Source organism: Melospiza georgiana, chromosome 3, assembly GCF_028018845.1.
Source record: "Melospiza georgiana isolate bMelGeo1 chromosome 3, bMelGeo1.pri, whole genome shotgun sequence".
Classification (NCBI taxonomy): domain Eukaryota; kingdom Metazoa; phylum Chordata; class Aves; order Passeriformes; family Passerellidae; genus Melospiza; species Melospiza georgiana.
Window position 1 is genome coordinate 65,958,144 of NC_080432.1, and position 24,470 is coordinate 65,982,613.

Genomic DNA, 24,470 nt, shown 5'->3' on the forward strand with positions numbered 1-24,470 from the left:
ATCTGCAAAGTAACAAAGGTGATGGAGTGGAGTGTTTCTTGTGTGGGGTGTATTTTGATTAAGTTGTGCTTCTGCTTTTAGTTCCTGAGCTTAGCTTTTGAATCCCTGTGGTTTTAAATCTCAAATCCTTAAAAGCCACATTGATTGAGAAAGGGAGGGGGAATACTTAGAGAAAGGACTAAAAGTATAACACAGCAACACAAGTTGCAGTTGTACACAAGAAGTTCCTGCTGCCTGTAAAGCTACACCCAAGGCAAGGCAAACTGACACAGGAGTTGGGCCCTAAGCTTGTCCACATGAAGGAATGATAAACTGAGCTCAACTTTTGTCATGTGCTGTACACCCTAAGGCTCGGAGCTGTTAATTCTGTCTTACAGTGGCAGCTGATAAGAAGGGACTTGTTACACCCACCCTTATTCCATTGGCTGTAGTCCCACCCTGCTACTGACAGGGAATTTATACAATTAACTTTCTAAGCACCAGGCTATAGCGCACACTTGAGAGACGTGGCCACAGGCCAAAGCTTTTTAGGATCACGTGAAATAAAGTGGCAGTGTGGTTAATGCTGAAGCACAGAGGCATTAGCATCGCCCATTTGCAGCTAGCAGACAAAGATAAACTGGTTTTGCATTCTGTGGCTAAAACACCAATGTGAGAGTGAAACAATGTAACTTTATTGTTGTAACAGTCATTTTCTCAGAAGTAGTCCTAGTTGTGATTTAAATAAAATAGTAACAGTTCTGCTAGGCCTAGAAATGGAAAGCTGCACATTGTCTGGCCCCTGTTGCTTTAACAGGATAAGGCATCTCAAACTGAGGCTGTCACTCCTCAAGAAACAATATCATCCTTACACTCCAGCTAGAGACACAGGCTAAAGCCTTAACTTCTGAAGAAATAACACATTCAGAATGTCACACACGTTCAAACACATAATTCTATTCCCAAAATAACTGGAGCAGGTGCTATTGCAGTGTACTTTTTCCAGAACTGAAGTGTATGTACCACTTCAGTTTAAAATATCGGACATGGGAAAGGAAAGGTTTTGTCTGATAATCTCTCATGATTTAAAGTTTTCCTTATTTGAATGCAGTACAAGTGTGAAGTCCATCCATGTGTTTGGGTTGTGGAGCACTTCCTGCCATTGGAGCACTCCCTGAGAAGCAAGGTCCATAGAGCCAAAGAATTCCTCTGCAAGAAAGCAAAAGGAAAGATCAGAGTTACTTTTCACTTGGCCTTACCCAACTCCTGGCCAACCCTTTCACCCACTTCAGTAATTTCAGCTGTTCTGTAGCTCCTGAGGCACTAATTGCAATAAATGGGATTTATACTTTTGAACTATTATTTACATCCTGTTAAACTGGGAGCACTTTCTGAAGAGTGCAACCTGCAGCAAAGAAAAAGTTTTTGGCTGTATGACTAAAAGCAGAAGAGCAAGTGTGCATGCTCATAATAGCAGAAGGGCACTAAGCCTCCTGCTTCAGTTCATTCCATGTTTAAGACTTGGATCACTTACAAGCAGATAGTCCCTGCTCTAGCAGAAAGGCAAATGCTGGCTTTTGGATAAGGATAAGCAAAACAACTTCATGCAAAACAACTGCATGACATTGAGCTACCACTAGTGATAATACTCCTGTAAACTGCAGGCTGATACCAAAACACTTGACCCTCTCCTCTCAAATACTGAAAGCCAGGGCACTTAACTCATTGGGAGAAGAACTTTTGAGCAGCCTTCAAAGGGACAATGCTTCCCTGCTCAACTACCAGTGAACACAGCCTACTTAGTGAGCAGAGGGTTTCTCAGGCATTGCTCAGCCCTGAGAAGGAAAGCTCACTCATAGGTTAGACAAACATCATCCAATAGCCCCTTTGGAGTAAGTGTCACCTCCAGTATTTCATTGATTGGATTGATTTGTGGATATGGATTGATTTGTGGATATAAAGTAATAAGCACAGACATAAGTAAGGTTGGAGTCTATGGGATGATCAGTTCTCCTGCTTCCTTTTGATGGGAAGTTATTTAAAGTAAGCCAATTAATAGAAAACAATTAAAGGAATAAGTCTTTAAAAATGTGTAGAGCTCTGTGTGAGTTAGAGCACACAATTTCTGTGCTGGTCTTAGCATGGCTCTGACCCATAAAAATCACCATGCTAACAAACGGCTTTCCTGAAAATTTCCACTGACAACCTTGATCTTCTGCACAGACCTGAACAGAAGCACCTGTATCAATTCTTGCATGATCAGAGCCCAAGACTGAAAGTTGCTCAGGACAGAGGCTGGGACTGCATGTGTAGGCATGTGAAAGCAGGTAATAAATAGCACAGTATAATTCATTATTGCATGGGATGTAAACTAAATGCATTTTCCCCAAATTACATTCAACTTTCAGTGACAGAGAACTTACTTGCACCAAGCTTGGCTCCTCCTAGGAACTGATCACTTGAGCTGAAAATTGACTTGTGCCAGACAGTCAGGTGCAGACATGATTGCTGTAGCTGAGCTGGGGTCACACCATCAAAGACAAACAAGTGTTTCCACTGTGGACAAGTTTCTTTCTTCAGGACAGGAGACTTTTGCTTTACCTCTGCTTGGTCTGGAAGGATAAGACAACTTCCCCCCCACAAAAAAAAAGAGTTCAGCAAGGATACTGATTTCTCAAGCAGAAAACAAAACATTTTGATAACCAAATAGAGGTTAGAGGGCTTAACTAGAGCCCGTTGGTTTGCCCTAAATAGCAAAAAAGTTCAGCCTTAGTGAAAGGTATAAAAGGTGCTCTTGTGTTGATTTTGGGAGCTGCACCTTTTCCTGCCAGCCTTTAGTGCAGGTGCAAATAGGCTCTTGTAGTCTGCTTTGACTCTGTTGTCACTGACTGCTGAAGGGGTCTTTGCTCCACGTGCTGCTACCCAACAGTGCCTCAAACCAAACTTTTGCCCATCCATTTCACCAAAGGTGGGGGCCACAACAGGTGCAATGGTTTTGTGAGATGTAAGTTTACCCCAGTATCGTCCTTCCAGTGGCATCTGATGCCTGACAGCAAGGAAGTAAAACAATCCCACATACAAGCTACTCAGCACACTGAAGAAAAATTCAGCTCCTTTGCTTTGGAAATGTCAAGAAGAGGATAGAAGTTCTCAATGTATCCAGAGCAATACTTAATTCTGCAAAGGCACAGGTGAAACTGTGACAACAGCCTCTTTATTTGCACCTTTTTCCCATCACTACCCTGCAAACTGCTGCTGCTCTGCAGACACCCAAGTGTCACCATTTCCAGGAACTCCAATTAAGAGTGTGGGCAATGCCACTTTCCCATGCCAGTCTCCTGCTGAAAACATGTTAATATGTCCATTTGCATGGAACACATGTGACAGCCTCTATTTGAAGTGCTAGGTCTCAGACATACCCTTTAACAAAGGAGTTCAGCATTGCAGCAGATCTCAGCACGGGCAAGTTCTTGGCCCCAAATATCATAACCTGAAGCTGGCAGTTGAGAACTCCTTGGTCTTTGTTTCCTGAAAAAGGAGCACTTATCACATGAAATGGCCAGTTAGCTCAGCTCATAGCTTAAGATGCTGCTAAAAGTAAGCAGGGGAATGCCTAAGTGGCACTACTGAGATAAGGAGTCATAAGGCTGGACTAGGAACATTTCATAGATTTGAATGTTTGTACAGTGAATGATTCACACACAAAGCAAACCAAGCAGTGAGCAGCAGGCTGCTTTGTGATCCCTGTTCCAAAGACAAAGCTTTCTGTTGTGTTTGTGAAAAGCAAATACAGGGCAGTACACACAGAAGCATTTCTCTGGAACAGTCAGAAGCAGTGGAGAGAGCCAAAGCCATGGTGTGGCACTGCTCCACTCACAGCTCAAGGCACAGAGCAGACCCAAAACACAGGCCTGCACAGGGAGGAAAACCAGAAGATATAGAGCTGGTAACTTTGGGGTCATTTGGAAAGCAAAGGGAACAATAGTAACAAAACAGTTAATTAGAGATCCCCATTGGTCTCTACCTGTTGCTGTGGTCCTGACACAGAGAGCACTTCTGGAGCTCTGAATGTCTGTACACCTCACTGAGGTCTAGGGAGGTAAGGAAAAGGAGGTTTTCCCATCCCTCCCTCCCAAAGTGTTTATTTCACTCCAGCAGCAGGTGCTTGCTCTGACATACTACAGCAATACTTAGTGTACTTACAAGTTTTCATTACTAGAAACTAAATCCTGACTATACATTTTGAACCTAACACCTTTCAAGTGAAACAGTCTCCCTAAGATGAGACCACTGGAGAAAGCCAAGGGTGCTGGTCTGGTATCCTTGCAGATACTTCCGTTCCAAATTTTCCCAAATTGGCAGTCTCTGCCTTGGACAGCAGAACTGCTGTTTCACCCTCAGAATAACCTTTACTGGTAACATCATGACAGGCACAAGTTTGGAAAACAGCTGGATGCAACACTGCTGCCATTATAATGAACAACTTTTGTTGGCATTAAACAGAACATGCATTGAATAAAAATCTTCAAAATGCTTTGATTCTAAGTAACCTAAGATATAAAACACCATTTGCTGTAGCTGTTAAAAAACCCATACGTGGACACTTTGCCCATCCTTCATTGATGGATTCTTTTCTAGCCAAGGAATTCACAGAATCATTTATATTGGAAAAGACCTCTAAGATCATTAGAAGATCTGCTGATTAGGATCTTGAGCAACTAAATCATTAGGATCACAGAGCAACTGTTAAGCAGTTGTGCATGCATACCTTCAGACTGGAGGTTCTGATACTGGCCTGGTACCGACAGCCTTGCAGACACGAGGAGTTCAGCACTGTACTGGACAAGATCTTCAGGCTTCTCAAGCTGAAGAAAGGGACACACAGAAGTCTGCATTACTGCAATCATGCTCACAGCTTATTCTCACATCCTTCTCACAGCTTATTTGTGCTTCCAACATATCTTGCTAATGGGCTGGATTGACAGCACCTTCCCCCCAATGATCTCATAGGGGTGATCTTTCTCACAGCTTTCACCTTATCTTGCTCTTAAGGGACAATGAAGCACAAAAAACTTGAAATCACCTTGGGTTTGAGTGGGTACCAGTCAAACTGCATCAAGTCCTCCTCAAAATTCCATGCTGCCAGAGGAATCACCACTTCCCCCAAAAACACCCTGTATTTGAGAGCTCCTGCATGCCACACAGAGATCTGAAGCTGCCGACTTCTCAGCTGGGAGTGCTCAATCTTGTACTAGAAAGACAAACAGCATTTACAGAGCAGTGCACAGCATGAATGCAGCCCAAGCTCATGACCTGCTCCCAGCAAGCCCAGCCACAGCATGACTGAAGGCCTCTGGATGCAGACAGAGCCATGTTGTCTGACTGTGCTTTGCAATCTGAAAAAAACCCAACTACCTATATATTACACATGCTGAATAATGCTCATTCAAATAGGAAACAACATTCCAGGAATACCTTGACCTGCCTTGCTAAAGTTTTTGATTATAAATTCAGAACTTAAATAACTCTTGACCATTTTTGCTGGGGTTTTTTGTTTTTTTTTTTTTTCTTTTTGGTTTGGGGGGGGTTTTTTGGGGGATTGCATGTTTTCGGTTTGCTTGGGTTTGGTTTTTTGGGGTTTTCTGTTTGCATGTTTCATTTATATACATATATATGTTTTTATATATATATTTATATATATATTTCTGTTTACACTCCCAGCAGAATGTGGCTGCACTGGAAGCCAGTTCAAGAAGAAGACACCTAATGATGGCTCGTAAATTCCCATTCTGGTCAGTGGACATCTACTTAATGCAGTCAGCAGGGGGAAGGAAGTAATTCAGCTGATGACTAATGAAAGCCTTGATCCACTCTCCAAACATAGTTAGAGCCCTTTGAGACATTGCTGGGTATCTAATACACCCCTGAGACTGCCAAACCCAGCCCACAGGTGACCTGCATGGAAAGCTGGAGGCAATGGCACAGGCAAGGAAATCAGTGCCCATATTTAGGCTGCTGAATCACAAGCTGGGTGTGGGCTCTGCAGCTCATCACCCTGAGTCACCCTGGGCTCCAGTGACTCCCAAGGGCACTCACACAGCCCTCACACATGCAGCTACCTCCAAATGCAGGTGCCTTAACCTGCAGCTGAATCCCACCCAGTTAGATGTCAGTGTCATGATGGAGCTCACCTGCAGCAGTGCTATGCACCTTTGACCATTTGTGATACTCTGGATAAACTAATAATTAAACAATTTTTAAATATTTCCAAGTAAACACCTTTAGAGTTTATGCAGCCAGCTCAGGCATGGCTCTCACTCTCCTTAATCACTTCTGCATGACTGGCATGGAAAAATGACTATAAAATTAGGACCAGTGATTTCAATTCCTGGCCATTTTTTTTTTCTGCCAGTTTAAACCCTATAGATAGGCTTTGGGCTGTATAAGAACCACATACTTTACAAAAATCCTTTTATGTTATCATCAAACTTTAACTATTGCCTTTATGAACATTTTGTTTGTTTCACTCACTATTGATTCTTGATGTTCACTCACACCAAGAACTGGGGGTAACACTGAAAATTTTGTGTAGTTCAAGAAGCAACACAACTTTGCCTCTCCACTGACTTTGTGTCATATCACTTCCAAGACAATATACAACTGAAGAACTCATCATCTTATGTCCTACTGCAGCTTGCCAAAGCACACACAAAAAAAAAAAATGGTTTACAGTGATCTGAGTAGAGAAGTGGAGCTGGGAAAGCTGGGAACAACCGAACTAAGGCAGGCTCTCCTGGCTGACAGCACTCAGCTTTGTATTTAATGAGGTGTCTGGGAGGTAAGAATAATGATTCCTGTTTCTTATACACAATTCTAACAAGGATGCAAGAAGCAATACTAAAAGGCATTATGGAGTTGAAATCATAACTACTCTTCTCTATGGGATAATTAATGTTTGAAATTAGACAGTACAAAGAAACAGCCTGGCATCAGCTGCAGAGGGAAAAGGAAGGAGACATTTTTTAGAGATGGTGGATTTCAGCTGGGACACAGTTAACTCTAGAGAGACACTTCAAGTGGCACTGACCAAAGGGTGTCACTTGAAAGGGATATTTGCTCTCCAATTCATCCAGTTTCTGAATGTACAAGAAAAAGCATCTATAGAAGACATTTTGCTTTTGCCATGTGGTAAATCAGACCAATACCAGTATTCACTAAAAGTCCTTTCTTGGACAAAGGCAGACTTCTCTAATGGTTTGCCATTTACTGTTGCAGCTCCAAAAGCAACTCTCTCTTATTTAGACTGAAAAACCATAATTTTTAGACTTATTTTCAGTGATTCCTAAATTTGTCCCATCAGGTCAGTTCAGAACATGCAGGATTGTACCATGGAAATGCACAAGTTAGCAGCATGGGATTGCAAACCATACCTTCAAAGTCTCATCAAACTCTGGATCCACTGTGCTCTTTTTGACAGCTGTCTTCCTCTTACTCCAAGGAGATTTATCAGGAAGTAAATAAACTTTCACATACCTTGGAGATAAAGATATATGGAAAGGGATCACAAGGAGCAGGGAGGATCAAATGAAAAAAACAATTAGATGAGAGGAGATTTTTCTTAATTCTTAAGCAACTTTGGAAGTTCCCAAGCAATGAAATGGCAGAATATTACTTATATATTTTCTCAATATCCTTGTGGATATTCAGCTATCTTTGTGTACCATTCAGCTAATGAGTTTCAATTCCATTACAGCTGGGGAGAGATTAAGATCTGAATAGGAATCCTATTGTCATACTCTTGGCTTCTGATAAAACAGCCCCCTAAAGAAGTCACTTTGTCAGTTGTAGTGACAGCTTTATGATGAAAACAAACAGCATATTATGTGCTCAAAGAAAAAATGTGATCTTAATCAACTTTAGAATCACTGCTACTTGTCCCCCAACATTCATGAAAAAAATCTCATCTTCACATCAGGTAAATAATACAGAATAACTCGGAGGTCTTACAAATGCTAATTATTCTAACAGCAACTAGAACAAAAATGGGAGATTGTCTCAAGGGCTCAAGATTGCCCTAACATTGATTCAAGAAAAACCAGCCAAAAAAAATTTCTGGAAGCTGAGCTGAACCAATATCAAGCACCAATGACTCATACCCAAAGTTTCTCAAGTGTAGGTCAAGTGAGCACTAATACTTAAATATTTCCCTTAATATCAGTTCAGTAGGCTATACTTGTGTTATGGCTTCCAAACTAAAGAATTTCAGCAATAGAGAGTGCTTCTAGCCTGCCAGGTAAAGGAGCAGCTGTTTACACAATACAAAATACTTTTAAACTGTACTTAAACATATTTCAGATATTATGATTTAAATGAATTTTAAAAGAGCCTCTTGATTAACTTACTGGGCAGATAAAATCAGCTGTATCTCATATCATCAATGCAGAACTTACACATACTCCCTATTTTTTTCCAAACTGATCCATAGGTAAAGCTAGTTTCTAAAATATACAGGTACTAGAAGATTTAGCCTCTTGCTCTGTGAGCCCAGATCATTTTAATTAAAACATAGCCAGCCAGACTTCAAACCAGCAAATAAGCTAAATAATTAATCAGGTTTTAAACATCAGTTAAAAGCCTGCTTTTCAGCAAGCATGTCAAATAAGTGTGCTGTACTTTTTCATCTGACTTGGAAACCAACAGAAGTATATAAATATATACCCATAGAGAACATAATGTTTACTACACAGCACTTCCCTCATTGCCTTTCAGGCTTCCTGCAACTGTTTGCCTGGCTTAACTACCAGGGGACTTAGAGAACCTTGACCCACTTCTGAAGTGCTCCAAACAGCCCTTCTCCACAGGCTGCTCCTCCAGCCAGGCACTGCTCATCACCAAGCTTGTCTTTATGAGCATTCTCTGCAAGATCTGCACAAAATCCATCGTCCTTCTAGGTAAAGGTGATTGCAAGTCCACAATTCCAATGTAGGCCCCTCAAATGCTCAAACACAGTGAGACAGCAGGGGCTAGAACAGGTAGTCAGGGATCCTACCTGGTCATCTCCTGTCAGTGGCTGCATGGTCAGAGAGGACTCTTTAGTGATAAACAGAGAAATCACCAAGGTTTAATTATCCAACCAAGATTTTCTGTGGCATGTTTTATGCACAGAAATATCTACTGCTTCCTCTTACAATGGTGCATAATTATTAAACAGCTTTAGATTTTAAAAATATGTTGTAGCAGCTGAAATGTTTCCAGAAAATGGAAGAAATGTTATCAGAGAAGATGGATGCACCCAAGCAGCACAGCAACCACCCAGTGACCCACAATGGGTCAGCAGATGAATTAGAAACAGGATATCTCATGTTTCAGCCACAACTTAGGAATTGAAAACTGAACAGCTATTCCTGAGGCCCCAGGACATCCCCAGCTTCCTGCTCACAGGCAGGGAAAGAGAATTCCTAGCAGAAAATGGTCACAATGGAACAGGAACTGGTATGAAACCTATGTGTCTTGCAGTGTGCATCTGTACAGAGGGTTGGTGTGTATATTGGATGTTCAGAAGGTGCCAGTACTGCACACAATCATCTATCAATCCATTTCACTCAGAACATGCATCAGTATTGTAAAAACCAGAATGCTTTCCTTTTGTTCCTTCTTCTCTACAGAAATACTTACGGGTTACACTTTTTCCTCTTCTCCTCTCCATAAGCCAGGTTCTTGCATCCCTTGATGCAGATTTCCAAGATGCAAGCTTTGAAGTTGTATTTTAAGGCAAACTCTATTTCTCCTGTGATGTTAGCCTTGCCAAAATATCCAGACTCAGTGCAAGTGCTGCTAAGACTATACAAGCTCCCCTAAGAAAAGACAAATGCTTGGTAAATGCAGCTTCAGATCAAACAGGACAAAACATTTATTTCCATCAGTAGTCAATATTTTTACAGATATGACTGTAAAGCTACTGCAAATCATGAAATTTAGAGTAATCTGTATAAAACATTCCATTGCTTCCATAACATCCCTGAAAATCACAACTGTAATTGCAATTCTACTGCTTTGCCCTCTTCAGTAAACTTTCTAGGGTGAGAAAATGCTTTAAGTAACTTCTGGATCTAGAAACTGTTTCTGAATAAAACTGCTATGTTGCTTCCCATGAGAAAAATGGGCTAAGTATCTGAGAGTAAAAAAACCCTCTAAAATCTAAAAACATGAAAAAACCCCATTGAATTAGACTGTTTTTAATACATTGCTCATAGTAGGGTACACTATCAAGACATTTGGTTCTACCATGCACTAGAGGAAATACCAAAGTGGCCGGTGTATCTAGTAAATGCTTTACAAGATGTCCCAATTCCATATAAAAATTATGTATTCTGTATTGCAGACCATTCAGGAGAGATTAAAACATGAATACTTCCAGCTGTTGCTTGTAGGTGCATAAATATGTTCCCTAGCTGAGCTCAGCTACTTTATTCTCCTTTCACTTACTTCCACCTTTGGGTCAAAGGGGTGGATGCTTTATATGTGTGGATGAACCACATATAAAGAGCACTTGCATCTAGCATTGACAGAAGGCAGGACTCTGCAAAGCAGGAAGAGATCAATCCTTTGGGTGGCTCAGTCCAGACACGTAACTCTAGGGTGCTATTGCCTTCACTGCAACAAATTATCAACTCAGAACAGTTTGATCTCCATTCATTTATAATGATATTCTTTAAGGTGAGCCCTAGAAACTTTTTACACAGCATTTGTCACGAAGGCACCACTGTTGTGATCAGTTTCTCAGCAACACTGCCCTAGATTGCTAAGATATCTGTGTTAGATCACTCCTCCCCCCGAAAACAAACACCAACCCACACAGGACTGGTTGGCCAAGGAGTTCTGCATTGCACAACCCAGCAGCTACAAGTGCAAAGCAATGTTTGCAAGATCGTATCTCCCTGCTGTGGAGATGCTTTTCCTCCTTTGTACAGCATGCCAAATACTCATTTCACACCAAGGGATTTATTAAAGGGGCTATCTGCTCTCTCTTTTCAGCTCTAAGCAACACACACGTGTCAAAAGAAGGGTCAGAATGCTTACTGAGGAAGTTAAAAGACTGTTTTGACCTGATGCTTGTCACAAATAATGTTGCTCCCTTCACAAGAAGTGTATCAGCGTAATCAGTCTAACTTGCAGCTTTGTTCAGCTCTGCACTTTCATTCCCGAACATATTTTTATTCACCAGACCAGAAAATGTTTATTTCCCACCAAAACCTATTATGGCAATGGAATGCAAACAGTTTTGTCCTAAGCTCACATGTCCCAAACCAAAATTCTGTGAAAGTCCCTCATACGTATTCCACAGAACACCCTATTTATTTAGGAAGGCTGGATAGGTTGTGATTAATGATTTTTGGACTGAATATCACTACATACATCTCCCACCTGATCAGGCATCCCACACATTTTATGTGGAAGTCACCACTTTAGGTTCAGTGAGCAGGGATTTAGCAATGACTTAACATATTGTACTTCTGCTGGCATGGCTGGGAGCAATGCCATCTGATGTTCTGGGAGATACATTTTTGATGGAGTGTCCTTCAACATCCAACAATTACCCATAAAGAGAAAGTTAATGGATTTTGACCTCCACCTTTATAAGACAGCAGAAAATATTTCAGTTCTAAGACTGAGCTTTCTGCACCCCAGCTCAAATGGTTGTCATTAGAATCACAAATGCAACACAAAACTGTTTTCCATTTGTCAGCTGAACACCTCAGACTCCTCAGTGCAATGAGCTACAAGAGAGCACCCAGGTCCCGGTGTGTGTTTCTGCTTCTCTGTCAAGTGAGCAGCCTGGTTTAACTGTGAGTCCCTAAGTCATTTGAGTTCCCTTCCTTACAAGATCAGTCAGGAATTCTTTGTATACTTCACCTTGCTTAACCTCATCACTAATATATAGAAATTAGCTTCCACAGTTAATCACAGAGGCTTTAAAGCACTGTGCTGAATTCATTTATAACCAGCTTCCTTCTCTCTCATTTGCAGTACTCAAAATGCCATCCAACAGAGGATGATTCAATGTCATCCCCTAAGCCTATGAACTGCTACCCTGGCTTCCATCACTGTCAGTTCCCACTTCATTCACTGGCATTCTGACATTTGAATTTCCACTGACATTTCCAGTACCACAGTTCTTGCAGACTGACAAAACCCTTCTGGTAAATGAAGCTTGAAGAGAAAAAGCCAGATACCAGGTGACAAAGTACCACATTCATAATCCCAATCCTAAGAATCAAATGGGAAGAATATTAGCTGCATTGGCAAAATTCAGAAGAAGCTATTCTATCAATTATTCATTATCAGTGGATGATATATCCATCAATTATCCATTATTAATTTGCCTCATGCTTCAAAAGGTTCACAGTGTTACTATGAGGACTGTGTCAAAGGCATCAGTCTTTCATCAGAAACAAACTCAAGTGCAATTCTTCCTTCTTTTTATGATATAATCCAAAATACACCAACATTCTGCACAAGCTTTTCTATCAGTTCCCTTTAAACACCTCTTCTGTTGGGCTTCACCTTTAACTTACATGTTTTTTGCCATCACAGAAAACTGTATCACTCGTGGGACTGGTTGTTATGTCTTCTTCCTTGCAACTACTTTTGCTCTGAGTTTCACTGTCATTTTGGGCCCCAGTGATGAGCTGTTGCAGACTGGGTGTACTTTTCATCTGTAAGAAATTCAGAAAGTAATTTTTTTTTTCAATTTAAGAAAAATGTCCTGATTCAAGAATGTTATCAGAAAAAAACTCAGTAAATATCTACAACTGACTCTGATTAAGGTCATGCAAGTGGCACACCTTCAAAGATAATGTAGCAACTTAATTTAAATGTTGATTTATAACTCTCTCAACCCAGTTAGTGGTACACTCATTATATTAATAATTTTTAAAAATCAACATACCACCAGCTAATCTAAGGGTCACAACCTCAATCACTAGCAATTACTAACAGCAGTCTACTAATAACACACCAAAAGTAGCAATATATTAATAAAAGTCCTTATTAAGCCTTAACAAAACAGTAATTTTGGAAGAAAATATAATCTTGCCTCCAGGAAATTAAAAACTGTGTTTTGCAATATGCATGACACATGCCCATATTTACTTATGCAAGAATAAACATAAGTTGAAAGAGATTTGGAAATAGAAACAGACTGACAAGTTCTCTTTTCTTTGTTTATAGAAAAAGTTTAAATTTCCAAGGTGTTCTTGACTTTGCTTTGACTAAGTCCATTCACATTTCAAATTTTCCCATGAAAACCCTGATAATTTCTGAGTTATATATCTATATATATATTAATCAAAAGTCCTTGAGATTTATCTTCAGCCACCTCTGTTGCCAAGAACAACAGCTAATAGAATGAAGTGCTGAAATACAAATACATAGGGCTGGAAATATGCTCAAAATATTGGTGTTTGTGGCACACCACCTCTTGGGGATAATACAATCTATGAAAAGTATGTTGACATCTCAATGGATAGGAAAAAAACAAAGTAAGAAATTTTACATGGTTAGGATCTAAGAAAATTAAGTTATTTTAAAAAGGTGTGTAACAGATTACCTGAAAGACTAAAGAGAATATAGTGTGACTGAATCAATAGCAAGGATTAGGACTTATTTGCACACAGGAAACAGGAAATGTGAAAGAATCCCTCCTGCACAGCAGCAGACAGCACTAGAGAATGAGGACAAGAGGCGAGATAATTCAGTGAGATTACTTCTGAAAAAAATAAGTTGTGCAAAATCTTAACCAGTCTGCTGTTACTATAGCACACAGAAATTGTGATGTCTATTAAGTGCCCTGCCTTAAGAACAGATGCAAGAACTAAGTTACCTTGTGAGAGGGAAACAGACAGAAAATGCATTCAGAATAGTCTCAAAAAAACCCCCAAGTAAACCCAAAATAGTATTTCCTAGCAGAGAAAGTGTCTTCTGCTTTATAAAACCTGAAACACAGGCGACGTTCACTTGCTAACCAAAACAAGCTGAATACACTGAATTTTAGCTTCTACTTGGATCAGAAAGACTGTGCTATTGTGCAGTACGGAACAGAAGAGGCTGACAAGGCAACTCAGCTTCCAGTAGTGCTAAACTCAGCAGCAGCTCACAGAGCCCAGCCCAGCCCATGTCTGCTGCTGTTGCCACAGGAGAGGTAATCCCACAGCTACCAGTGCACCACACACAGCTCCCAAACGTGGCTCATGCCTGCTTGCTCCCCAGTGAGGCAGGGATAGCTGCACTTCCTTAGTAAACTTGGGCATTCTAAAGATGAGAGGCCCTCACAATCCAGATTTTACACTGGCTGGTACTTCTTGCCATTGGATTTGGTTTTCTCACTAATACTGAGTTTAAGTATAATCTCTTTCAATTTTAATCCAAAGGAATCAAGCTCTGCACACATCACAAATTTAGAAAACAAACTTAAGAAACAGATATCATCCTTGAGGCTTAAATAGTGCCCCAGTTTTAAAAACTGCAAATTCAAACTTGTGGTTACAGTTACTACTTCACAGTCACTCCTTAGAGAAAAAAAACAGTTTAACAGTTTCTAAGGGGGAAAGCCACTCTTCTGATTCATGTTCTGAAAACAAAAGCTTTTTCTGGGGTGGAAATCATAACAAGTAAGATTTCAACATGATATTTTCTTATAAATATAATGAGTTGTTTGGCAAGTGTAATTTAAAACAGGTTCTGTCCCATAACTTTCTAAAGGAAAACAAAGATGAAGGACATTCACAATTAAAAAAAAAAAAATCAACATTACTTCTCACAAAACTAAAATTTTAGCTTAAATATAGTCCAGTGATGAAATGACTCAGAGAAATAGCACTCTGGCACAGAAACACTGAAACCTATTTTTCAAAACCTGCAATGCAAATCGTGGACATAAGTTCTAAATTTCTAAACAGGCAATTAAAAACCCACACAAATAATTTGGATTCCCCTACTAATTAATTTCTTAAGCCAAAGAATCCATACCCATCTTTTAAATGTGGCAGATTGATTGTGATCAGCATGCAGTGAAGCATAGTCTGAATTCATATTGCCTCCAACTGTGATGTTTTTCAATGCACTAGAGAGGCAGTTCTCTGCCTGTGGAATAAAGCTAATACCAAAGTGTGGCTTGACACAATGAAAGCAGCACTCAGGTAACCAATAATTGTTGCCAATTCTATTGATAATTTATTTGCAAATACAAATACCAGAACTAATTTCACAGAGTTCTCAGATGTTGTTGGGCCAATTCAACCTGCCCAGTCCCTGCAATTTGACATCCTGTCTCTTCCATTTATCAGCACCCAACACTTCTGAGGAAAATGAAAAAGTGCACATGGGAGCTGTGAGCAATGTGTGCCACAAGATCTGGCCCAAAGCAAGGGCTTTTCTCAGCATCTAATCCAGGCACTTAGCAAACCACACTGACCTCACTCAGACTAACAAGGCAATTCAGTAAGTGACCACAATGTGCAAAACGGAGTATGGACAAAGTTCAGTCACTTGAGAGCTGAGAGTGTACAAAACAATCTTCAGTGTAACTCTAAAACAGAAATGGGAGATCATCTTCAGCCCTGCACAATTTATAGGAAAACATTTGACTGGATTTTTCCCAAACTTCCCAAGAAAACACTGAAAGCTAGAGACTGTAACCAAAGCAAAAGGAAAAGAGAGGTTGCATAGCAACTAACAGCAATGCTTTTTCCCTGACAAGTTAAAAAATGCTCAGAAAATATCAGGATGGTCATAGCTTGTTCTGTTCAGCAGCAAAAGGGGCAGGAAGAAGACAAGACAGAGCACCTCCCTTCAGTCTAACAGTCACATAGAGCAGGTATCAATTCAGCCTCAAGAGAATCTGTGAGCACCTGAGAGCAAAATGTCCCATCCTTGCCATCCTTCCCTCCCTTGTTAAAAATCCCAGTTAACATTTCGACTCTGGGCTGACATCAGTTGTACAGAATCTGTGAAAAACCTTGTGAAGAATCAGAGTTCTGACCAGTCAGTGAACATCAGCTATGTCCTGTTCATAAAATAAAAGAAAAATTCCACTGTGCACATGATTGCTCTCACAAATGTATTTCACCCTGAAACAGCTCTTACAGTTAGAGACTATGTATAATAATATGGATACCCTGCTTGTAATGTTGATTGCAGTGTCAGACTGGCTCCTTCTTTGCTTTCTTCTTTCCACATTCTTCCCATAATCTGTGGTTAGGACACATCTGTCAGCCATATCATTCTGGGACTTTGATATTTCTGAAGATAGAATAAAGAGAAAAGCCACTATAACAAACTTTGCAAGCAATCCTATAGATTCATAGGCTAATTCTGTAGCTTTCAAACTGTCATCCTGTACCTTTAGCATTGATCTCCTAAGAGTAAGAAACAGCTGGGAAGACAAGTGGTTGTCATATTGTATATAATTATATTTGCCTGCCTAAACCTTTCATGCTGTTTCAACTGGAAATTATACTCCTTGCTGCCTATCATTATAGCTGCTGCAAGGAATGGTGAGCCATCAAATACAGTTTCCTCTCAGAAGCAGCTACTACAGCTCCTATGTATAGTTTGATTTGTAAACCAGTTTGGTTTGGTTCAGGATAAAAGCAAAATCATTACAACAATATAAAGCAACATGACAATGAGAAGTAGAAAGAAGATCATATTGGAAAATATTTAGAAATGTATCCCAAAATATGGATGAAAGGAAGGCTGTTACATACTCTGGTCCCAAACCACATATTATTTTAAGAACCTGAATAGCCTGCATTGACTTCAACAACATTATTCATATGGATAAGCTTATGTCCATACTTAAGCATCTCACTGAATTAGCACTTCAGTTGCACTTAGTTTATTGGCAAATAAATCTACAGGGTGATTGAACATCTGATGGCCCACTTTCCACTTCTTATTCCTTAGTGTACACTCAGAATTTTGCTTAAAGGGAAGGGCAGCACTCATCCATGACTTCTGAAGTTGAATATGAGCAGGCTTAACTGCAGATACTTTGTTGTCAGTCCCACATAGACTCTCATGAAGAATTAAAAATTTATAAGTAGCACATGAAATAGCTATCATATGTTTAATTCATACAGAAGAAATAAACACTTCTCTCACAACATGAACCTCTGTGGAGGAACCTCAGACAGCAGACAATACAACATTATGGTATTCAAAAACAATGGCACTCAAGTGTGATTTTTAAAGACACTCTGGGTTAGTTTTGTTCTTAGCAGCAATCAGTCCTCAGATGTTTACTGTACTCTGTGTACACCATTAAGGCACCATGTGACCCATTCAAAGGCAGGCTCAATTAAGCCATCTCTGTAAACGAAACCAGGTTTTTAACATACACAATGAAATCAGAGATCATAAAAGAGACTGGAATTGAGAGTTCTAATGGAATAGATACAATCTGAGGAGCTTGACCAGCAGTAGAGGCAGAAACACCAGCCTTGCCTCACACTCTCTTACAAGGAACAGGTTACAGAACAGGTTGTTGTGTGAGAAAACACAAATGTTCCGTTTTCATATTTATTCCTCTTTTGGTTCCTCTACCCAAATATCATTAAGACTGACACTCTCTCTACTGCCAAGGGCAATTTTTCACTGCAAATAAAACTACAACCAGTAATTCATTTTCCATTCACCAAAAGGCAACCATTGGATTAGAATGTCCTCTTGCTGCCAAGCCCCTGGAACAGGAGGCAGCAGCACAAAGGAGCAGATGTACAGTGGCAGCTTTGTGCTGCACACACCCATCCCTCATTCCTGCTGCGCTCAGACACACACACGCTGCCTCCAGTGAGAGAGTCAGAGGCACAGCAAGCTTCTCCAGGTTTATTTACTGCAGCACACAAGAGCTGGGTGTACTAAATACCTCTGCAAACCAGGATATTTTTATCTAGATAAGATACAGAGTACAACTTTAGACTGTCGTGATCAAAAACATTTATCAGCACAGTACCAGATCTCATTGAGAAGCCATACTGTCTGAAAAAGCTGCTTTCTTAAGGCAAGAAACCCAAGTCTTTCTCTCTGTAACACTTCTTTTAACTAGTGACTTCAATGATTGCAACAGCCTGTTATTTTCTCCCAAATTAAACTGCTCCACATTAACTGAGGATGAGAGCACCTGAATGGGGTTTCACCTGTAGCTGAACTGAGCTAACAGCTTGCTTCCATCTCCCTCTGGAATGCCTGCTCTGCTCTTCTCCATCCCTGATATGGCTCCTAATCACATGGACCAGCACTGTCTATTGTACATGTTCCAACATATATCTTACCTTGATCCCATTTAACTCACTAAAACAGCAGAAAGGTACCTATGTGTTTTGTCTAGGTTAATACTAACCTAGACAAACCAATTTCCAGAAGGTTCCAGATGCTAATTATACCAGCATAAGGCTCGAAACAGAGAGAAAAGAAAGATGCAAGTGGAGTAGAACCTTCCTTTTGGTAGCAGGAAGATAATAAATTAGTTTGCTGCAGTCCTGACAGTTTTTACCAGTAACTCTGGGATATGGCCAGGCTTCAAACTAACAGAAAGCTGCATAAATTACTTTGCATCCAGTTCTATGCTGCAACCATTACTGTTTCCAGGATCTTACACCACTGTATGCTTCTCTTTAGGAGCAAATCACCACGTCTCTGTATAGCTTTAATATGAGTTCTCGCAGACACAACATTAAATTTGCATAGTTCAAGGAGAATAGGTCTTTAGGATGGGTGGAAGAAGCTAAAGGAAAGACCAAACAAGAACTAAAAGAAGAGTTAGGGGGAAAGGCAGAAAGGCACTGAAGTCAGATTTGTTCAGGTCTAATCTCACATATGGGGTTGTGTAAATTGAAGCCAGCAAGAAAATACTACGGTTTGTTCAAATCCATGCAAATTCACAAGCCCCTGTAATCTTCTTAAAGCTCAGAAGTTGTTTTCCTCTGGTCACTGATGCCTTTAATTTGTTTTTCAAAAAGGCTGACTGTCCTCAGTGTAGTCAGCCTTAGAGGTGCACACACAGTCTGCATCCCTAGGAACAGCAGGTGGTGTAAGAGAATGAAAGGAACCAAAAGCATCAGAAGGGAACAGGAGCTGTCAGGATTGGAAAGCACAGAAATGTGCACTGAAAAATTCCAGACAACTAGACTGAGAAACAGGAAGGAAGTCCTCATGAATACTGTCAGTGAATGAAAATATTAAACTCCTGTTAAATGACAGACTCTTTAACTAGGTCAGCTGGGGTTCAGCCAGATAACATGAAGATCAGAAATTGGTTATTACTCTAATATGAATTAAATATACTGGATTTGAACACCTGGTAAATGAAAAGAAAAAATTACACAGTCTTTTCACATCTTTACAAGAAAGGTGTTCTGGTTTGAAAGAATCAGTTTATTTAACAACTGGCAGAATACTTAAGGAAAATCAGATTTCCTGTATTGTTTTTCAGATTGGCACAACCTTGGCATTAATAGTTTCAGCCATTACTTGAGAGCCTTTTCTATAACAACTTCTTGGCCAACACTGTGGCCAAAAAATCAAAACATTTGACTACATTATCCTGGAATGACAAGAGAGTGAAAGCTACTTACTTTTTATATGTGTTGTGAGAGACAAAAACAAGTTTTCCACAGATTTATTAAACCTTTTAGACTCTCCAAGTTCCTGCATATGGGAGATGCAAAGAGGAAGAAAACACAAAATATTTGTAATTTTAAAGTTGCCATGATTACATATCTACAGACCTCATGACAGAGGGTAAAGCTGCAGCCCTTTGCTCACTTCTGTAGACAAATATATCTGAGGACATACATTGATGTATGGAAAATCATCTTTTCAGTTCTGTGGTCTTTCACATATAAGCAGAACTCCTCACAGAAAGATCACATCATAAATTCATGAATACAGCTAATTACATCACTGATTTATGGTAAGGTATTTAATACTCTTATCTATTACAGGACAAAGAGTTTTCATCAAACTCTGGGTACGTACATAAGAATGCTTACAGAACTGCAGTGGGCTTCAAAACCCAGGGCAGGGCCTGAGGAGCCAGTCCAAAATAAAACAAAACAGTAATTTCGTGCAATTTCTGTGAGTTTCAAGCCATGTTCTACTATTCTGCCCACTAGAAACTGGAATGCAAAGGCAGCCATCAAATTCACTGTTTCTCACTCAGTAATGAAAGTGACACATGACCACTGAATGTCACAGGAACACGAGATCCTTCAGGTTGGAGTAGAACTCAGATCTCAGTCCAGTCTTCCTGTGATGAGGCACCATAACCAGATGCAACATTCTAATCTCAAGTAGAGTGGTTAACCACTTCCCTCAAAAACTGAAAAATAATTGAAAATAGCCCTCGTAGCTTCTAAACTTTCTCTCCCAGTACCCATGCAGCATAAAAATAATGACAAAGTAGCAAAAGGCTGCATTTATATTGCAGAGGGATGTTGCAGCAGTTATTTGCCACATTTCTGTGGCTGACCTTTTCATATGAATGACACCTTAAGGGATGCCCTCATATGTATATTCTGCAGATACATACATTACCCATCACGTTGGTTCCTGCTGGTGATTCTGTGAAAGGAGGTGGAGTTGGAGGTACAACAGAAATTTTACTGGAAATTTAAGAGATAAACAGTGCAGTAATTAATATATGATGCTAATAGATGAATAAAACATGTTCATGCACAATACCTTCATTACCCATGTTTCCTGCACTCTATAAAGGTCTGGGTCAACATCCTGTGTCTGTCACAGTTGCAGCACAGGTTTATCGCCTGTTCTTAGGAATTAGGACTACCTTTCTACCTTCTCAATCTTGGGGTGCTCCAGGTAAAATTATTACATTAGAACTATCAGGAAGATCAAATTTAGGACAAGCTCCCTAGATTTCTATATGGCTGGGAGTATCACAGTCTGTGTCCTGAATCCTAAAACACAATTGCTGTAAAATGCACCCCATGTCTTGCTCAGAGATGTTTTCAAAAGGTAGTCATCTTTATTTACAATACTAGAAGGATCTTTCCTTGCCTGGGTTCAGAACTGTTAAAGACCCTTTAAACATTCCTGCCATTCCATCTGTGGTAAATAGTCCTGGTCTGTGAAAAAAAAAAAAAAATCTGCCCGATTCTGTTATCACAGCAAAATCACGGACCCTAGGGTAGCTGGTGAACTTGCTTCTTCATTCTTTTTTAATTTTTATCACATCCAGGTAAGAGCAAGTCTTGGTTAGGATCTTATCCAGCTGAATATAAGTTTCTTTCTTATGCAGCTGTGCCTTGCCAAACAATTATAATAAATTGATATCACCTCTTCATATCTTATTTTACACAGGCCTTTTGGGGATTTTTTTTTGTTGGTTTGGATTTTGGTAGTAGTTGTTTTTGTTGCTGCTTGGTGTTGTAGTTTTTGGTTTGGTTTATTTTAAAGCAGAGGCTCCTTTCATAACATAATAACCAGACTGTTACTTCATAATATATCACTGGTAATAAGTTAAGGATGGTCATGTATTGCCCTCCAGTCAAAATATTTATTCACTGTAAACTAGGTTTTTAAATTTTTTTTAAGTTTGGTAAGTGGAAGTGTCTAACTTCTTGTCTACCATTTATTGTAAAACTATCATATCAGCAATATCTCCCACTGAACAAATAATGATGCTGTTATGACACCTAGAAAATAACTTTCATCTACAATAATTTAGAAGTATTTGGCAAATTTAACAGATAATTGTATAAATAGTTAAGCAAAAAATATAAGCAGATAAAACAAAGATAATGCACATCCCTTCATTTCAAGGAAGACACTATTACTCTAAACATGATACTTACTCTCTGTTGTATGTGAGACCTATTCTGTGGATTGCTGCCAGCTAAAAGTGAAAATTTTTCTATGCTTTTATCATTTGAACTCCAAAAGTACTGATTCTTTTTCATAATAAAGGAATACAAACTACTGGTTGGTTTATAATAAAATATATCAGCCATACAAATTTGCTGTGTCCCAGGACTGTTTGTCCTTTTAGGAGTCTTACCTCAGATTCTGGTAAGATTCCAAGAGCTTTGCACCAACTGTTTCATGTCTGCCTATGAAGGAGGAAAAAAACCCAGATAATTTAGTAGCAACATCAGTTACTTGTGCCTGTATAACACTTTTTAAAACCAGTGCCTTTCAGGAACTGGCCTTACACAAGTCAGGAATGAAGTCAGTTCCCAGCTGATGTATCAGCACACACATCAAGCAACGCACAAGTCTGACACTGTACCATGATTCCACCCTCCCCTGTTGCAGGTGACACACAGATAACTGTTCACAGATGCTAAGGACAATCACACAGAGATGCCAACATGCCCATTCCTAGGTTTCCAAGGGCTGTCAGCCTCCCAGGGTGCAGGAGGCAGGCAGTGCATGGGCCCACTGCGCTAAAGCACACTTCAGCCACAAAACTCAAGTGCCAAGGGAAGCTTGAAAACATCTACAAGAATAGGCACATGGTCAACTCTTGCACCTCGTGAATTTTTTTTCACTCTTCCTACCAGAGACCTGAGCAACGATGAAAATGCTTGACTAGCTCACAAACATGAGCAAGAGCCTTTGCTAAGAGCATCCCTGCAGGGAAACAGCAACCATGGCACATCCCTGAGCTGAGCAGCCACAGGATGTGGCTGACACCAAGGAGACACCAAGGAGCAAGAGCTCCATCAGGCATCAACAATGAAGACTCATAAAACTGTTGTTTGTTCCTGGGGGAAATCACAAATATAACAAATGGTGAACTGAAATTATCTGGCGTGACTTTAATCACTAGTAATTCCTGATACAGTAAGCAACATGTGATCCATGCTTTACTGTCATTAATTATAAGATTACTTACACGAAAGTAATAGACCTTAGCAGTGGTAGAAACAATAACAGCTCAAGGATGTTAGAATTTTCAATCAGAACTCTAGAATTCTCTCTTATTGAAAAATAACATTTGCTATCTTAGATTTTAAATTGATTAGTCATGAAAAGTAATCTACCACTTTAGGGAAAATATTAATCTCATTCTTTAGGTAGAAGATACAAAAACATTATTAAAAAGCATAACAATGTGTTTATATTTTTTTTACTACACAACATGAGAAAACTTCCTTATAAAAATTTTTTTCTCAGTTCAACTTACCTTCTAGCAATTACATTAGTTATATTTTCAAACCAAAAGAGGGCACTGTCCCTCCAGGATTGAAGATTGCATAAAGGCTGCTGTGTTTCAAAATTGGTCACTTTTAAAAACTCCTTTAAATATATCAGTTGGTCTAATCAAAGGAACTAAACAAAACATATTTCTCCCTGCAGGTTTATCTTCTGTATATCCTTAGATCTTTGTGATGTCAACAGCATTACCATTAGACCAACTAATCAAAATGCTTCTAGAACCCACAAAGCTTTCATAATTCAAAGTGAGAGCTGATTTATTTTGCTGGAAAAGAAGACTGTCTGTAACTTGCATTATGAGATTCGATATCCAAGAACAACCTTTTCCAATAATAATAATATATTATTAATAGAGATTGATAAAACTACCAGCTTTGTACTCATTGAAAAGAATGAGGGGAAATTACTGTCAATGGTTATTGGATAAAATTGTGCTTTAAAAAGATCGGTCAGCTAACACTTTAAAATCAAAAATTGTGTTAGCTGGAAGGGACTTTAGTGAAATCTTTCAAATTTTAAATGAATTGTTTTAACAGGAAAACAAAACTTTAACAGGAAATTAAACTTTAGTTTAGTTGCTTAATATGTTGCCTGCTGCCTTTCACAAACACCTACCACCCAAAATTTGCCTGATTATGCTCTTCCTTTTATAAAATTCTTCCTATTCAAGCTTCCCAATAGAGGTTTAAGGCCTGGCTCTTTCCATTTTACCAACTACTCTCAAACATAGATGCAGATACTGGAAGTGAAACTGTATAATTTAACTACAGTCAGGTACAAAATTCAGTAGATGCCTACCTGAAGCAGCACTTCAAGGGAAAGAGAAAACAAGTCTTCTCCACCTTGCTAGTTATTGTAGGTGAAAACAAACACTAACAGCTCCTTTGCTGGCAAAACACATTCTCCATAGAGCATTCCATCCACATCCTCTATAATTTCTTTTAGAATTTTGTACTTTTAATGGCTTTGAAAAGGCCCAGCAAAAGGCAATGGCACAGCCAGCTGGATGAAGGTAACAAAAGTGTTTAGTTCTCTCCTGATTTATAGCTAGACATGGGGGACGTTTATTCCATTCTCTTTTCTTTAAACTCCTCAGTGAAAGCAACTGAAGTTAAAACTTTGACAAATGATGAATGCAAGATCATTTTCTTCCTGTACATATAACATTTCAATATTAATTTCACATCATTGTATTTCTTAGAAGTCTTACACGCTCATGAATTCAAATTTAATTCAAATATGGCCAGCAA

At 39.5% G+C, this 24,470-nt stretch overlaps 1 protein-coding gene across 1 annotated transcript in view; it reads right to left on the minus strand.

Moving 5' to 3' along the window:
* Positions 1–962: 962 nt before the first annotated feature.
* The window catches only part of SYTL3 (synaptotagmin like 3), a 29,508-nt gene continuing 6,000 nt past the window's right edge, over positions 963–24,470 (minus strand). The window contains exons 4-16 of the mRNA XM_058021022.1: positions 22,058–22,109; positions 20,570–20,642; positions 19,614–19,686; positions 16,154–16,278; positions 12,555–12,695; positions 9,655–9,833; positions 7,410–7,512; positions 5,063–5,230; positions 4,748–4,844; positions 3,399–3,507; positions 2,403–2,608; positions 1,087–1,188; positions 963–994 (exon numbers count right to left, since the gene is read on the minus strand). Coding sequence (XP_057877005.1) covers positions 963–994; positions 1,087–1,188; positions 2,403–2,608; positions 3,399–3,507; positions 4,748–4,844; positions 5,063–5,230; positions 7,410–7,512; positions 9,655–9,833; positions 12,555–12,695; positions 16,154–16,278; positions 19,614–19,686; positions 20,570–20,642; positions 22,058–22,109 — 1,460 coding nt within the window. The remainder of the gene's footprint in view (positions 995–1,086; positions 1,189–2,402; positions 2,609–3,398; positions 3,508–4,747; positions 4,845–5,062; positions 5,231–7,409; positions 7,513–9,654; positions 9,834–12,554; positions 12,696–16,153; positions 16,279–19,613; positions 19,687–20,569; positions 20,643–22,057; positions 22,110–24,470) is intronic.